The 16,391-nt window shown below is 34.9% G+C and overlaps 3 protein-coding genes across 9 annotated transcripts; 2 read left to right on the plus strand and 1 right to left on the minus strand.

Annotated features, from left to right (window-relative positions):
* Positions 1 to 414: 414 nt before the first annotated feature.
* On the plus strand, positions 415 to 3,759 carry LOC141684160 (cytoplasmic 60S subunit biogenesis factor REI1 homolog 2-like). Its single transcript, XM_074488997.1, has 5 exons — positions 415 to 635; positions 1,945 to 2,496; positions 2,609 to 2,778; positions 2,942 to 3,160; positions 3,314 to 3,759. The coding sequence occupies exons 1-5, from the start codon at positions 531 to 533 to the stop codon at positions 3,471 to 3,473; spliced, it is 1,206 nt and encodes a 401-aa protein (XP_074345098.1). The 5' UTR covers positions 415 to 530; the 3' UTR covers positions 3,474 to 3,759.
* Positions 3,760 to 5,761: 2,002 nt separating this feature from the next.
* On the plus strand, positions 5,762 to 12,311 carry LOC141687234 (protein KAKU4-like). Of its 7 annotated transcripts, none has more exons than XM_074492441.1 (11): positions 5,763 to 6,070; positions 7,306 to 7,373; positions 7,689 to 7,768; positions 9,419 to 9,528; positions 9,623 to 9,753; positions 9,918 to 10,055; positions 10,520 to 10,769; positions 10,916 to 11,004; positions 11,088 to 11,157; positions 11,754 to 11,850; positions 11,925 to 12,311. In XM_074492441.1, exons 1-11 carry the CDS (start codon positions 5,821 to 5,823, stop codon positions 11,992 to 11,994), a joined length of 1,353 nt encoding a protein of 450 aa, XP_074348542.1. In that variant the 5' UTR covers positions 5,763 to 5,820; the 3' UTR covers positions 11,995 to 12,311. The 7 variants fall into 7 exon arrangements, with proteins under 7 accessions (XP_074348545.1, XP_074348542.1, XP_074348543.1 ...); XM_074492442.1 differs by having other exon boundaries at positions 7,309 to 7,373; XM_074492439.1 differs by having other exon boundaries at positions 5,764 to 6,070; positions 7,686 to 7,768.
* Positions 12,312 to 13,034: 723 nt separating this feature from the next.
* Positions 13,035 to 15,796, minus strand: LOC141687235 (uncharacterized). The gene is made up of 2 exons (XM_074492446.1): positions 15,304 to 15,796; positions 13,035 to 13,617 (listed from the first exon to the last, which is right to left on the minus strand). Exons 1-2 carry the CDS (start codon positions 15,469 to 15,471, stop codon positions 13,084 to 13,086), a joined length of 702 nt encoding a protein of 233 aa, XP_074348547.1. The 5' UTR covers positions 15,472 to 15,796; the 3' UTR covers positions 13,035 to 13,083.
* Positions 15,797 to 16,391: the final 595 nt, after the last annotated feature.

Here is a 16,391-nt window from a genome sequence, read left to right on the forward strand (position 1 = left end):
ATTGACTTCACCGGAAGTTTGACTAAAATCTCGAAACATATTTGATGTTACTATAGATTTTGATCTTCTTTTACAGATTTTGATCTTCTTTTAAGGAAACATATTTTAAAAATACAGTTAAATCTATTTAACGTAATAGTTTTGTGACGAGAACAAATATTAATTTAGCAAATATATCACTTTATCGGGTGTAAAAATACACTATATCCATTATTATGTGGTAAAAAAAAATTCGTGAGATTATAATTTTATCGATTATTATTTCATCGAGTTTCAACGATTTACGGCCAAACAATTTAATTTCCGAAAATGCTACCCGAGGCTTGGGCCGACCTAACCGACCCGGCCTGTATTCCAATGGACTTTAAACCCATTCGCAAGCGCATTTGTCACCTCAATTAATCCTCTCATTTTTTCTCGCCGCCCTGCTTATATATCTTTCCCCATTTCCTCTATAAAGATATAAATATTCACATCGCCAAACAAAGCCTTAAATAAATCTAATTTTCTTGAAAAAAGCTCGAATTGAAATGGTTGGATTGGGATGTAACGCTTGTAACAAAGAGTTTGCTGATGATTCTGAGCAGAAGCTTCATTATAAGTCTGAGTGGCATCGCTACAATCTCAAACGCAAGGTATGTGGTTATGGATGTGTGTGTATTTATCTGATTTTTGGGGTTTGTTGGGTTAGGTTTTGTGGCGATTGTGAATTTTGTGTGTGAGAGAGAGAGGTGGAGAGAGGGAGATGGATTTTTGATTTTTCTAGGGTTTATCAGCCGTTTTAATGTGATTTTATTATGTGTGTGTGAAGAGAGATGGAGAGAGATATAGGAGAGGGAGAGATGAGAGAGAGGGGAGAGATGGATAGAGATATGAGAGAGAGGGAGAGAGATAGGGGAGAGAGGGAGGGGGATAAGGAGGGATATATGAGAGAGAGAGATATGAGAGAGAGGGAGAGGGGAGGGGGATAAGGAGAGATATATGAGAGAGAGAGGGACAGAGATATGAGAGAGAGGGAGGGGGATAAGGAGAGATATATGAGAGATAGGGAGAGAGGGACAGAGAAATGAGATAGAGGGAGAGAGGGCCTCTTTTTTTTGATTTTGAGATAGGAGTATTTGGTATGTTTAGCTTGATTGCGATTGTTAATAGGCTAAATGTTGTAAGGTATAGTTTATGATTTGTGTATTTGTATGTATTATGTGTGTGTTGTTATATGGTTTTGAGTTGTTTTAGATGATTGTTAATGGTTTTTGTGATTGCTGGATATAATAGCCGTGGTTGATTAATTGTATGAATTGTGTTTTGATTATTGTGAAGAGGCTTTTTTACGGTTAGTTTTTTAGTTCATGTATTTATGTGTTGCAGTGGATTTTAGATTACATGCAGTGGATGTAGATTGCAGGGGATTTGTGTTGTTGAAAAAAGATCTAGCTTAGTGTATAAACTCTCTTGTTTAATTTTTGAGATGTCTTGACTTCTTATGTTGTGTACGGGTTAATGAACTCTACTTTTCAGATGATAATTTGTTTTAGGTGTGACTGAAAGAATTGAGGTATTTGAGTGTGTTTGTAGATGAAAGTTTATCCCCGCTCACTACTGATAACTGGCCTGGTAATGAGAGTTTGAGGGTTTAAGTATTGGTGGAGGCATGTGTGTGTGAGTTATTGAATTTCCGCAGTCAAGAACTAATAAAGACAGTGTAATATATAGTTAGCTTATGATGTTAATGGCAGGATTAACGTCAAAAGAAAACGATATTTAATAGAGAATATTTCTTACTTTTACCAAATGCTTGTGTGTTTACAGATGATCTTGTCTAAGTTTATATATTATGTAGTTCTGATAATTGTACATATGGAATGCTGCAAGTTAAATATTCTCGAGTCAATTTATATATTGATTTTTATAATAGTTTTTGGGTGATTTTATATATCCTGTCAGGTTGCTGGTGTTCCAGGAGTAACTGAATCACTCTTCCTAGCTAGACAGGCTGCACTTGCTGAAGAGAAAAATAAGTCGACTGAAGGCCCAATGCTCTATAGTTGTGGCCTCTGTGGCAAAGGATACAGAAGCTCCAAGGCTCATGTGCAGCATCTCAAATCAAAAAGTCACATATTACGTGCTTCACAGGGAACACATGATCAAGCTGACGGAGCTGCTATAATCAAGCCTCTGCCACCTCGAAATCCTAAAAAGACTCCCCAACCAAGGCAGGAAGAGGACTATGAAAGCGAAGAAAGCGATGAATGGGTGGAGGTTGATGGTGAGGAAGAATCTATGGCTGACGTGGATGACAATGATGAAGACTCTGCTGGCGAGGAAGATGATAGTATGCTGATTGATGTGGATCCATCTTGTTGCTTTATGTGCGATCTAAAGCATAAGACTATAGATAGCTGTATGGTTCACATGCACAAGCAACATGGCTTTTTCATCCCTGATGTCGAGTATCTGAGTGATCCCACCGGTCTTCTCACTTATCTAGGCCTAAAGGTAATGCACACTTGGAGTATAGCTTGTCGTACTTGCATGTTTCATATTAGATATAACATACTATTTTTTTTCTAAAACTTGGTTATACATAACATTTCTGTTACATATTTAGGTTAAGAGGGACTTCATGTGTCTGTATTGCAATGAGAGATGCCATGCTTTTAACAGTTTGGAAGCAGTCAGGAAACATATGGTGGCAAAGTCTCACTGCAAAGTGCACTATGGTGATGGTGGTGAGGATGAAGAAGCAGAACTAGAAGAGTTCTATGATTACAGCAGCAGGTTTCATTTTATCGTTATTATTTTTATGCATTTTTTTGCTAATTGCATTGTACAGCGCTTGTTTAGCTTACGCTACATGTGTAGTTAAATATACGCACATTTATCTAAAATACAAATTGTGCTGGTTTCATGAGTTGAAAAGTTTATCTTTCTTTTCTTTCAGTTATGTGGGTGTGGATGGGAAGAAGCTGGTTGCATCAGATGACCCTACCAATGAGGTTGAACTTGGACATGGTGGATCTGAGCTCATTATAACCCGGAAAATAGATGATAAAACATCAACAAAAGCACTAGGATCAAGGGAATACATGCGTTACTACCGCCAGAAACCTCGGCCATCAAGTGAAAATGACATTATGATCTCTCTTGCATTGGCATCAAGGTTTGCCTTCAATTTCCTCTAAATGTGTTCCTCGAAAATTTTTTATGCCCTCTCTGGCAATTATACTTGCATATAAATATACAGAGCCTCAGTACTTTTCACAAAAACCAGAAGCCAAAAAATTACACAAAAAATTGTTTTAATTGTTTTCAGGTACAAGAGCATGGGGCTGACAACTGTACAATCGAGAGAGCATAGGGTCAGGATGAAGGTGATGAGGGAGATGCAGCGATCAGGGGTGGAAGCTATGCGGTCCAAGATAGGCATGAAGAGTAATGTCATTCGCAATCTTCCGAAGAATTGCACATATTAACATCTTCATCTCAACTACCCTACTGCAATGTGATGGGAAACATGAACTTCTCTTGGAACCTGTGGAGATGTATGAGCTTTTATTCGAATTTTATTTGAGGTAGATTTTGTTTATGATACATTCTATAGTTTGCATGGTACTGTATTGGTGAAATTATTACGAGTTCCTGGATTATTTCAAGTTCTGGAGACCATTTGGAGACCATTTTGGTCCCTTCTGGTTCTCTGGATTTCAGTGTGACTATATAAATTTAAAACTACAGCATGTTTCCTTTTTTATTAGCAAATTTCATTTACTCACATAATTGCAATTGTGTGTGTTCGGGAAAATCATCACGAGGGGCAAATAAATCCAATGGTCGAGATCATAATACCTTCTTGCACACATTTACTCTCAAGTATTTATCTTTTGTCTATTTATCTTGTCGTCGAAAATGATGGGTTCAATTGTCCCCCTGGGTTTAATTCTTGCTCATTGCGAGATTTGCTCGGTTGCAACTTGTTAGGCTTATAAGCCAAATTATTTGGAAAAAACATTTGTGTTTTTATTTTTTGGAAAAATAATTATATGACTTATATGTCAATTGTTTGTAATTTATTTATAGACTTAATTGCACGAAGGTGGCTCCAACTATTAATTTTTAGCAGGAAAATAGCTCAATTATAGAAACTACCACGAAAATGGCTGAACAATTTTTTTAAGCATCTGATAGAATTCTGTTAAGTGATGTGAACGGATGTTAATTTTTGAAAGGTAAATATATAAAAACGCTATTAAAGGGCTCTATACTTACAAATACATGCATATATACAACTCGATCTACATTCTTCGTATATAAAAGATTGTGTAGATTTTATCAGGGTACCATTGCCTCGTATTACTAACCTTTTTTCGACCCGCAGAAGCAACAAGTGATCTCCCGGAAAATCGCTCATGATTACGTTTGATATATGTAGCGTTTGTTGCTGAAACAAAACTGAATCAAGTTGAGGTTACTGAGTTGGCCCTTGGTTTGGAGTTGTCTGGATTACCTTTGTTTTGGGATTGCAGAAAGCAAAGAGGTTACTAATAAGTGTACATACATGATACATCAGCTGTAATAAAAATTGGTATATTCAATCCTCACTTATCATCACTGATTGATTAGGGACCCTATTAATCTTAACAGAAGTTGAATATGCCTTGTTTAAAGGTTGTTTTCATGGCTCCTCATCCATCTGCATGTAACTTTTTCCCCACTCCCATCCCTAAACTCAAATCGGAGCCCTATAGCCTGAAAAATAAAGTACATTTTATTACACTTCAAAAATTAACAAAGTGAAGGAGATGCAAAGTGTAATTGAGGATGTATATATATGTACCCTTGAATACGTTTTTACATATTTACACTTCAAAAATTAACTTCCGCCCACACCAGTTAACGGAATGTTATCGCGTGCTAAAAAAATTGTTCAACCACTTCCGTGATAGTTTGTCTAATTGAGATATTTTTCTGCTAAAAAATAAAAGTTTGAGCCACTTTCGTGCAATTAAGTCTTATTTATATTATTAGCATGATAGTTCGTGTAAAGCATGTGTCACATGATAAAACGTTGGGTTAATTGCATTTCGCATCCCGGTGGTTATTTTTATTGTCATTTTGGTACTACTAATTTTATCAATTGCACTTTGCACTCAGTATAAGTTTTGTCGCTGCAAAAAAAACTCATTCCGTCAATTTCATCGTTATCGTTAAATAAAGCAGGGTAATAGAGTAATTTTGACATTGTTTTTTTGCATTTTTACCCTTAAATTATAACACATTTTTAAAAAAAATCATTGAACAAAAAATTCATATAATTATGACCCTCAACTATAAAAATTGTACGGTTAACCCATTTGTTACAACAATTTTACGTTTTTTCATAATTTAAAATTCTAAAAATATTTCAAATATATTTGAATAAAAACTATTACATAATATTTTATTAAAATTTGAGTATTATGTAATCTCTCAAATTATAAGAAAAATTTTACGAAATTTAAAAATTCCGAAAAGAGTTCGAATAATTTTTAAAAAATTAGCATTCTTTAATTTTTGTGATATATTTTGAAACTATTACCATGTCATCGCCGCTAACCGCCACTTCTTTTGCACATCAGAATATGTTAATCTTACTAAGCACTAAACTCTATAAATTATAAATTATAAGCGGAAGTCAATCAAAATAAGTAAAAATTATAATCGTATGGTCAGTTGCTCACGCCCAAAAAAAGCCGATATTATAAAGCCTTCATTTTAAAAACAAAACCGCAAGAAGTCATTATTCATTTTTTTCATTTCTCAACGGTCTGTTCTTCCGCGCCAATGAACACAACTCCTAGGGCTCAAACCACCGTCGCCGGTGTCAAATCCGGCGATAAAATCGTAAAACGGCGTCGTTACGCCGCTAGAACTCCATACAAACGCCGTCGTCCGCGTCGATCTCCCAAAAACACCGGTACTAAACGGCTAATCGGAGATATTCTCTCTAATTCATGTCGAATCATCGCGAAAGGCGCAATGAAGTTTCTCACCTTCATGACTGACACCGATTATGTATCCTCGTCGGAATCCGGTACTTTTATTCCCCTATTTTCTTCGTTTTTGACTATTTTTCGCGATTTTTCCATATTTATCACTGTATTGTAATTTGTGATAATGTGTTTGTTTTATAGCAATTTATATGAGTGTGTATGTTATATGATGAATTGTATTTTGCAATTTAATTAGTAAATAGAGGAATGAGTTTCTAATGACACGAAAATGCCTTAGCGTATTTGATGTGAATTAGTTGTTTATTTTATATAGGTAGGAAAATAGATTGTTAACTTATTATTAGAAAGTATGATTATCGTATTACTGGTTAGGTTACTGGTTACGTTTCATTGTTTAGTAGATTGCTAGTTTGTTATGTTGTTATGGTTATGACCGGGATATCTATGAATTTATTTATATATGTTGCAGGATTTAGGAATTTTTTTTGTAATATTTAGTTTTCTGGCTTTCGTTTCACTTTTTCACATTGAGGTTCCTGCGATAATGTAGTATATGAGGTTGATTCAAACTAGATTAGATAATATTGTTCGATTTTGTTATACCTCCAGTTTCTGTAAATCCTGTTTGCTATTAATTTGAACGTGCTATTTTGCCTTTTTGGATATTTTAAGATACCTGAGGTTTTACCAAGATTTTTTGAAATGCATTTTTAGTAAAATTACGTAGTAAAATGCCATGAATTATATATTTTCAATAGGTTCGAAACTTCTGCATTGGCATTTCTTTAACTTACGGCTGGCCAGCTGCTACAAAAAGGGGCATTCTATGTTAATATTTAGTATGTTTATATATGGTGCATGGTCTTTTAAGCTGTTGCTCTTTTTGCCATATAATATTTGTCATTGTTAAGTTTTGACAATGGCGATAATCATTATAGGACGTGGGAAAGAAATCTAAAGAAGTAACATTATATGGGGAGCAAAATATCATTGTCAATATTTTATTACACGGATTTTTTTTAATGTCTTATTTAAACGTTGTGTGCCACTTGTGTTTGTATTCAATTAGGAATTTCCTTTTATACTTTTATTTCCATAGAAACAATATCTTAGTATGTGAGATGAGTTATGTGAAGACAATGCAGATGTATTCAGTATAGTTAGGTGGAATATATATTAAGATGCATACTCATAGCATACTTTTTTTATCGGCAACACTTACGCATTTCAAGTTTCCTATTTTTTCCCTTTGATTCCTCAACTGCAATAAAATCCACTAATGCCTGATTTCATTTTGCAAAAATTTATTTGCTAGAAGATGAAGATGATGTTAGCTGCGATGATAAGGTTTATGCCCCCTCCGAGATTAATAAATGGAAAGAGGTGAGTGCACTTCTTGTTCTTTACGCTACGACTGGGCTAGTATTGTGTAACAGGAAGCCTGCTCTGGGCTAGTGTTGGAATTTAAAGTAGGCATTATAAGTGTATGCAGATTTGTTGAATTGATAGTCTTGCAATTACCATTGTTAGACCCCATATTGTTGTTTTTTATACTGAACCTTTGTCATTCTATTATAAACATTGCAAAAAGATACTAGAAAGACATATTGTTTTGTGGGCCTTTAGATACAATTCAGCAATTGAATAATATTTAAAACTGAGTTGGCAATGAATTATCCTCTCCTTTCCGATCAGAAGGATATTACTTTGACAGAGATGATCAGAATATGCCCGAAATGGGTGATCGCAAAGCTACTTCCACAGGAGACCTTTTCAAGGTAACTGTCAACCCTATTTGTTTTACTTGTCCATTTTTTACTTTTTCTGTTTAGTTACTTCTATCAAGAATTCTCTGCATGAGTATATGTTTCTTATTTAGCTGTGCAGTTTACCAAATTAACAGGTGTCAACGGGTTTGTTGAGCCTTTACCGGTAGCCGTTTACTCCGGGCTAGTTTGTTCTTCACCCTTTTCCTATATGTATTTGCTACAAGATAAGCGGTTTTTATGGTAGTATTCTAGTTGTTGAACTATTAAACTGGTCATATCACAATACATGGTAATCAGATTTTCTCTGTTTGAAAGCCATTTCATCCTTCATATTTGAGAACTTATATTCTAAACTTTGCAATTAGTAGTACTTCATAAATAGTCAAATACACACACACACACACACACAAAATTGTTTTTTTTCGAAAATTAAATCAGAATAACTTTATCACTCTTGATACTGAAAGTGAATAAGTAAAATTTCAAAAGCAGAAACCAAAACTGATAATTTCTTCTTTTCTTCCTTTACTACATGCATTTGTGATACAGTTGTAGAACCTTTAGTTTTGTACTTTTAGCTGATTACCATATTACAAAATATTTTAGTGCGTCATTCCCTGATCTTATCACTTCATCAAGGCATATCATATTAGCAGGCTCATGGTAACCATGCTAACAAAATTTAAGCTTCTGTCAGTAAACTCGTGTTTCCTTGTTCCTAATAATTACACACTCTTTAAATAGTGTCTTCACCTGCATGGCTGCATTTATCAGTCCTAGTGGTAGGACCTGTGCACATCTTTAGTCTCACTTCAGTGACCTTGTGGATAAGAAAGCCTTGATTAATATTTTGATTGCACCTGATATTTTCTGTAATTATTGATTAGAGGGTAATGCCCATGCTGTAATATTTTCTTATTAATTGAAGTAATTAGTGTCTGGTGAATTGTTAGTTCCTGTTATGATAATACAAAGATAAATACAGATATTTCTTGGTTATTGGGTATACTTGCAGGCGCATGATTGTATGTACAGTCATATTGTATGTTTGTGTGTCTAGTCTTGTAGTCTTCATAAGGAGGATAGGCGGTTCAAGTAATAGTTGTCATTAGCTTTCCTGAATCTATGAATCTTAAGGACATTGAAGAAAACTTTAGTTACAGAACTGTTTGTTGTTACTGGTTATTCTTGTTGGTACATGATTGTATAGAAAACCATGTTGAATTTTGGTTTATCTGTAGTTCTACAAGGAGGATTGTCCTTAATAGTGATGGTTTGATTCCATGGACCCTAAGCAGAGGTTTTAAGAGAGAAAGTACTGAAGGGAAATTTAGGTATCTCGAAGGATTTAACTAGACTAAAAGGGCGGCTTATCCATTCTTAGCTTCTACACCACCTTTTCCTATCCAAGTGCAACCTTCTAGAACTTTAAACTGTAATCTGCTTAGTTGATGAACTCAGATTTGGTTGAGTTTAATTAGTTAAAGGGGACGCATCAGTTAAACATAAATCGATTGTTCTACATCATGCATTTGAAATTTCATCTTGCAGCTTCTAGTCATTAAAGAAATATTGGTCAGCATCTTTTTTTGTATCCCATGTATTTTAGTTTCTCATGGATCCATTGCTCAATTTTTTTATCTTCAAATCTTTGACCAGGGAAGAGTCTGACAAATTGATAAAGATTATTAATTCACGAGTTGTAGATCGTATTCCCATGGGTGATAGAGAGGATGCCGGTTTAATGGAGACACCAAGCAGAAGATCTGGTGATGCTATTTCTATTCTTGTAGTTTCGAGAATACAAAGTTAGTGATATGTCCCTAGAATATTGTTTCTGATGATATTGTCTTTAATACTCAGGTACTCATGATCGATGCAGTAAAGCTGCCATGCAAGAAAAACATTGTTTACAGCATAAGATAGTTGAATCAAGTTCTAAGACCAACATGGACCATGGACACTCTGCTTTTGGCTCTGTTCCATTACTGCATGTCAGTACCTAAGGCTGCAATTTTCTAAATATAGCCATTAGCTTCTTTAAAATGATCACAATTTTTTGTTGGTGGTTGGCACACACACACGTCTCTTCATTAATTTTGTTATTTAAACTTGGAATTATATATTTATTCAGATTGTTGTCAAATTGTCTCTACAGTCTGCGGATATGGCCAGATCATATATGCAAGCTTGCCCTCCTTGGGCCTCTTCCAATTTAAGGCCTTCCGGATTAAGAACACCGTCACCGTCACAAATCGCATTTACGATTGGTGGCAGTTCTTTTCCTTGTGCTCAGGTTCTGTTTATAACACTCATTTGGCTGGTTTAAGATTGCTGATGCTGCTATATTAGTAAATCCAAACATATGTGATGAATGTTACATTTTTGTTTCTTACACTATAGAAATTTAGCATTAAACATGCATCCTGCCCCTAGTAATATGTTTTTGTAATTACATAATATCTGTAAAGAAGCATCTGTATACTATTACTTGTGCAATTTTACACCCTAAGTTCCTTCACAAAAATCTTTGTTGGTTTAAACATTTTGCCCACGTGTTCTTAAATCTTTGTTAATCTTGCTCAAATTACTGACACCAAGTGAAATAGTATTTTTGTTTGGTAGCTGATGTAAGAGCTGGACAATTATATATGTTTGATGTTTGAGATTAGGCAACTTTTAGTATAATTGCTTATTTTTATATGAGTGATGGTTTTTTTGAATCTAATTGACAATATAGATGTTATGTGAATTTGGCAGAATAGAGGTACTCTTTCTGCTCGTTCTTGGAACATCCAAGACGAGGTACGAAAAGTGCGTTCCAAAGCAGCAGAAGATATGATGCATGCCCTCCCATCTAAAAAAAATGATCTTCTCGTTGTATCAGAACATAAAACTTTTCATAATTCCATTGTACCTGGTGGTAATAGAACTGTTGACAGAATGCACCTGTCCAAGTCTGAACCTGAAAAAGAACATGTAGGACCGAGTACTTTCCATGACTCTAAAGGTAAGTTTTGTTTGTCAAGTAGTATGTCTTTATGTAATTGGTTTAAATCTATAAAAAATCAAGAATGTAATTTTTTGAGATACTGCATGTCAAATTTTAGTGACATGATACTGTGCAATATCTAATACATACAATATTCGTTTCAGATTCTTTTGCTTTAAGTCTGAAACAAGATGGTATGCAAGCTGAACTTTTGTCCTCTAATCCTAGTGCATCTGTTTCTGAACCTGATCAGGTAAATTGCAACTGCAATGTAGAACCTATTTTTTTATTATTCAAGTTACGGGATGATCCTAACAGTGCCTTCGAATCGCAAAGCATCTAATTGTTGAAGGGGCCACCGCCACTGATTCTCATCACTCCATGTATTTGGTAAAGCAGCAAAATGGTATGCTCTGCCCTTTATTCTCAGGAGATCATTATTCTGCACTTAACTTATATATAATGTGCTTTCTCCATCTTTTAGAAATTTGATAGTAGCAACACAAGTAATATGTGCTGACATGTTAGGCTGAGAGGTACTTTTATGGGAATTTTTTTCGCTAGATTCGGTGCCTAGTAGGAAAGGGAATCTTTGTATTTAGATATCTGCAGCTGCAAAAACTTGTGAATTTATGACATGATAACCTAAGGTGTTGCTCTATAGCAGAGTAGATATAATTAACTACAAGATAAAAGTTTAAAATGGACATATAATGTTTAGTGTAAAAGCTCAAGTCAAATTACTTAACTTTCTTTGTGTTTCTCTTTCTGAAATAACTATGGACTTTGTTTTGCTGTTGGTAGGATGATATATTATTAAAAGCACGCTTTTGTAATATTAATTTTTTAAAAGTGGAATGTCTGATTTTTCTTGATCTTCCACTTGTCACTACCGAAGAACTGTTCTTTGTTGCTCTTGCTGTGTCTACCTTTTCTTGTTACTTATAAGAATCGATCTTCCCACAACTAGTCTTGTTTATGGAGCATGTGATCTTCGTGCAGAAAGTGATACAAACTCAAAAGATGGAACTTCAAGAAGATACGATCTTAGAATTATTGGAGCACCAGATGCTAATAGTTTAGCATCTCTAAGATCTAGGTAAAAGATATTGGAGCTATCTATCTTTTTGTTACCATCTTATTTTTTACAATGGGGTGATCTCTGTACTTCAGTCTCCGCTCAAGGTTATCTGCAGGTATAGAGCAGAATCCCAAACAGTCTAGCAGTAGAAGAAATCGATAGCAATGCCAAGTAGCTATAAAAAATAGTACAGCAGGCAAGGAGAAACAACGAGAAAAGAAAACCAAAGATATCCAGAGATAGGGAAAATGACCGGAACTCCTTATTCTATAGAATTTAAAATTGTACATAGCATATAAAATATTCATATTGTAGCTAATAGTAGATGTACTTAAGATTATGATTAAAATCTACAAGTTACGGGCCTGCATAGTAGTTTGCTACGCCCCATTGTTCCTTCCAGTCATTTCACGAAATCTAGCGATTAGTGAAATGTTATATTGAAAATAGTATAAAGTAGTTCAACTATTTACCGATTATTAGTTACGGAAGGCAGAAAACCTTGGATTGTTTGATGGTGTTCAATTTGTACGTTTGCTTACATTTCTCTGTCATGCTCATCAAACACACAGTTTGGCACAGGGACTTTAATGTGCTAGACAAGTGTCTATTTGTTATACGCATGCCTTGTCGTTTGTTATATTTCGCAGGTTCATATGCTAAAAACTACCTCGCAAGGGGAAAGCTGGCTGTGTTCTTTCCCGCTGTGTAGGACCCTTGGACTACGCCGGCACATTTCTGGTAAGATTTTATTAAAGTATTTCTTTTTTCAAATTCTTAAACTTTAAACAAGGGAACATCAAAAATTCTATCTGGATATTCGGTTTGCATTATTTGTTAGCAAATCTTGTCGGGCAATTGTAAATGGACACTCCTAGTGGAGAACATATGCTTATGTTTGAGCCGAGTGATGTTCGTGGAATCGTGGTACTGGATTTTCACATTAGACTTGCACTCTTAAGTAGGATGTAGGGTGACAATCAAGATCGAGTATGGCATGGTCCATATCCGAACCAAAAAATTTATTCATACCCGAACCCGAAACATAGTACATTTGCACCTCATGCATAATTGCATGTATGACAACTGGAGTAGATTAACATATTCCCACTAGGAATAACTAATTAAGTACATTTGCACCTCATGCATAATTGCATATATGCATTAGATCGAGTAGTGTTTTACACGTACTTGAACAAATACCAACAAAAGTCATGACTAATTTTATTGGCATAAAATTTTCAAACTCTTCTAAACACACATGCAATCACCTCCCTTGCCTTTTTCTTTTTCCTTGACGAACACAACATCAAGATTGTAAAGAACAGGCACCAAACTCACAGAACACAAAAACACAAGAACCGGACCAAATATCCACAGCAAAATCGGCAATGCCGAATAAAACAGCCGATTTCCGACCGTATTCAACGTAAACCCCTTCTCCAAAAGATCCGAGATGTACTCCGGAGTGACCACCGACGCCATCGTGTCGTCCTGCGGCGTATTGATCAGGAAATTCACTTGGTTTATGAACCTAATGGCGAGGGAATGACACATGAAGGAGAAGAGGAAGAACACTAAAAGGGAGACGTATTTTAAGGCAACCATGAACTCGCCGTGAGCGCCGTAAATTGTGTCGTTAAGCGGCTTTTTTACGCTGTAAGTACTGCTTATGACCGCGGCAAGGCCGGAGCAGAGGAGGATCGAGGTTGTGGCCATTAGAGTTGATCCCATGATTGTGTTTCGCAGAGTTTGGACTGCCAATATGTTTTTCTTTTCATTGTCCTTAAAAAAGAGTCAAGATAAAAATTAGATGGTTAATATTAAGGGAACTGATACGTGCACACCTTTGATTTATAGGTACACACCCTTTATTGAAATCGAGATCAAACTATCCTTGTTATGCATGAAAATAGGATGGAGTTAAATATGTAAATAAGGGTATTTTGGTCTAAATATCATATTCAATTTCAGTTAAAAAATGCAGTCAGCACCTAAAACGAAGGATGTGCACATATGACCCCCTAACCTTAATTAAGAAATTATTCATTTATCGAGATTCTAGCGTAAGTCTAATTACGTAAAAATGAGAATCAAGACAGCGTACTATTTCGTAAAATGGTGAAAAATGTGACGGGAGATTTAGAAAGGGACACTAAACAACCGTAACGCCGTGAAAAATATGAGATACATTACTATACATGCACGTTTAGGCTCCGTTTTGATCACGTTTAGATTACGTTTTACTCATACTTGCTGTATGATAGAGCATGTTTACTGTTTAATGTGAAGTCTTCGGCTTTTTCTAAGGAAACATTGCGTCGTGTTAGTTCGAAATTCATTTAATTATTTGATGTACTCACACATATATAGTATGATAAAACCGTAACATAGAACTCGCAATTTTGTTCATTAAAATAAGGTCAGTACGAGGTACATGTGCTGTCACGTCACTACTACCTAACAAATCCAAAAAAAAAATGAAAAAAAAGACCAAAAAAACATGGATATTTGGATCATAGAATTTTAAGTTTAAAATTTTATTCTCATTTTATTTAACTTGGTTAAAATTTCATGATTATAATTTCTAGTACAAGTTTATCAGTACATGTTTATAAGTTATAAACAGCCTCTTCATTCTGAAATTCAGAACCTCCGCGAACTCTCCGTTTAACGGAATATACTATTTTTGGTTTGGTATATATTCAAACGTGTTTAAATACTAAACTTTATTGTGGGCAACTTAATATTGTAAACTATACATATTTTAAGTATATCTAAATATCTAATAATGATCACACAAACTTCATTTTCTACATATCATTTTGAAATACTAAAAATAATTGATACATTTCTAAAAACTGCATGTAAATAATACTAAGAAATGGATCACTTTGGTACTTGATAATACGTCTGTTTTTGCTGTGAAGCCTTACACGTAAAATCTATATATGGTGAACCATAAACTGTTACAAATATAGGTTTCAGATACACTACTTTAGCAGTTCTTTAATGTAAGATGGCTATATATATACTAGACGTACGGTTCACTACAAATATAAATCCATGTAGTCCGGTTGAAAAATGCGTTTGTGAATTAATGTGATGATCAAGAAATATATTCTAACATAAACTATTTTTTGCATTCAGAAGTCTTTTATTTGGTATTGAAATTTTAAATTAATGAGAAAGAAGAAGAAAAAGTATATGTTGATGATAGAGAGAGAGAGTAGGGGGAGAGAGAGAGAGAGAGAGAGAGTAGGGGGAGACAGAGATGGAGAGAGGGGGGAGGGAGAGAGATGGAGAGAGATGGAGAGAGGGGGAGAGAGAGGGCGGGAGACAGGGAGAGAGATGCAGAGAGAGAGAGAGAGAGAGAGAGAGAGAGAGAGAGAGAGAGAGAGGGCGGGAGAGAGGGAGAGAGAGAGAGAGAGAGAGAGAGAGAGAGAGAGAGAGAGAGAGAGATTAAGTTACCTTCATCATGGCAGAAACCCACAAGCGGCGGCCTCTAGCATTAATTCCGACAACGGTGGAGAGTGGTTGTGTTCTCACCTTGTTCCATAACCATACATGATAACTCACTGATACAACAACAGCCAGAGGTACAAGCACTGCATCCAAATAACACTTTCTCCATTCCATCAATAACAATAATCAACTATTGCTAAATGAGGTTGTTTTCAAGAACTCACTGAAATTACTAGTACTTGAGCAGTAGCTAGCATTGTTGGGGTTGGTATTTATAGAGTAGAAGAGAATGAATATGGACATGGAGAGTGTCTTAGTGCAGCATTCAACATGACTTTTGCTAAAAAAAATAATTTTTTATTTTTTTTAAAAAAAGTAACTCCCACTCACTAGCTACGTTATGTTACTAGTTTTGTGCATGAGTTTTGTTTTTTCCCCGCAAATTTGTATTGGTTGGTGAATGTTTCTGCACCTTCTACTTCATATATATATATATATATATATATATATATATATATATATATATATATTACCAAAGTGGCTTGCCTTTATTTAAAAATCTTGTACTTTATGCAAAAATTAGGTCAAATTATAATTCATTATATATATAAGGATTGGATATCTACACTAACACAAAAAAAGTCTTTCAAAAGAAGTCTTTCAAAAGATAAAATTAAACAAGTTTTATCTTTATTCAACAATTTTTTGAAGATTAAGTTATAAGAAATAGTAAATTGTCAATATTTTTTTTATTGTAGAGAACCCGTGGCCGCTACACTTCCACGTAAACCAAGTTAAACCATATTTAAGCGATAGGCTCTGCCTAAGGACACATAATCATAAATTTTTCTCCAGTGAGATTCGAACATGTGACCAAGATGATAGTTATCTCATTTTTAACCAGCTGAACCAACAGAGTCAAACTTGCGGACAAATTATCAATATTTAATTTGTACTATTATATAATTAGGTACAAAACTTTAATAAAATATTATATAATATTTAATATTTTCGGGACAAGCTCTGGAAAATCTTCCGCGGGGTTCAAACCCCCAACATGCGATACTGTTAAAGAGTTGAGTAATGTTGAAGGC

The sequence above is a fragment of the Apium graveolens genome, chromosome 9, assembly GCF_009905375.1.
Source record: "Apium graveolens cultivar Ventura chromosome 9, ASM990537v1, whole genome shotgun sequence".
Taxonomy (NCBI): Eukaryota; Viridiplantae; Streptophyta; class Magnoliopsida; order Apiales; family Apiaceae; genus Apium; species Apium graveolens.

Coding starts and splice junctions, on each gene's coding strand:
- LOC141684160 (XM_074488997.1), top strand. CDS start 531: ATGGTTGGATTGGGATGTAACGCTTGTAACAAAGAGTTTGCTGATGAT. Junction 2,497..2,608: donor TCACTTATCTAGGCCTAAAG/GTAATGCACACT, acceptor TTACATATTTAG/GTTAAGAGGGACTTCATGTG. Junction 3,161..3,313: donor TCTCTTGCATTGGCATCAAG/GTTTGCCTTCAA, acceptor AATTGTTTTCAG/GTACAAGAGCATGGGGCTGA.
- LOC141687234 (XM_074492439.1), top strand. CDS start 5,821: ATGAACACAACTCCTAGGGCTCAAACCACCGTCGCCGGTGTCAAATCC. Junction 9,529..9,622: donor GACACCAAGCAGAAGATCTG/GTGATGCTATTT, acceptor TTTAATACTCAG/GTACTCATGATCGATGCAGT. Junction 11,158..11,753: donor TTTGGTAAAGCAGCAAAATG/GTATGCTCTGCC, acceptor ATCTTCGTGCAG/AAAGTGATACAAACTCAAAA.
- LOC141687235 (XM_074492446.1), bottom strand. CDS start 15,471: ATGGAATGGAGAAAGTGTTATTTGGATGCAGTGCTTGTACCTCTGGCT. Junction 13,618..15,303: donor GGGTTTCTGCCATGATGAAG/GTAACTTAATCT, acceptor CTCTTTTTTAAG/GACAATGAAAAGAAAAACAT.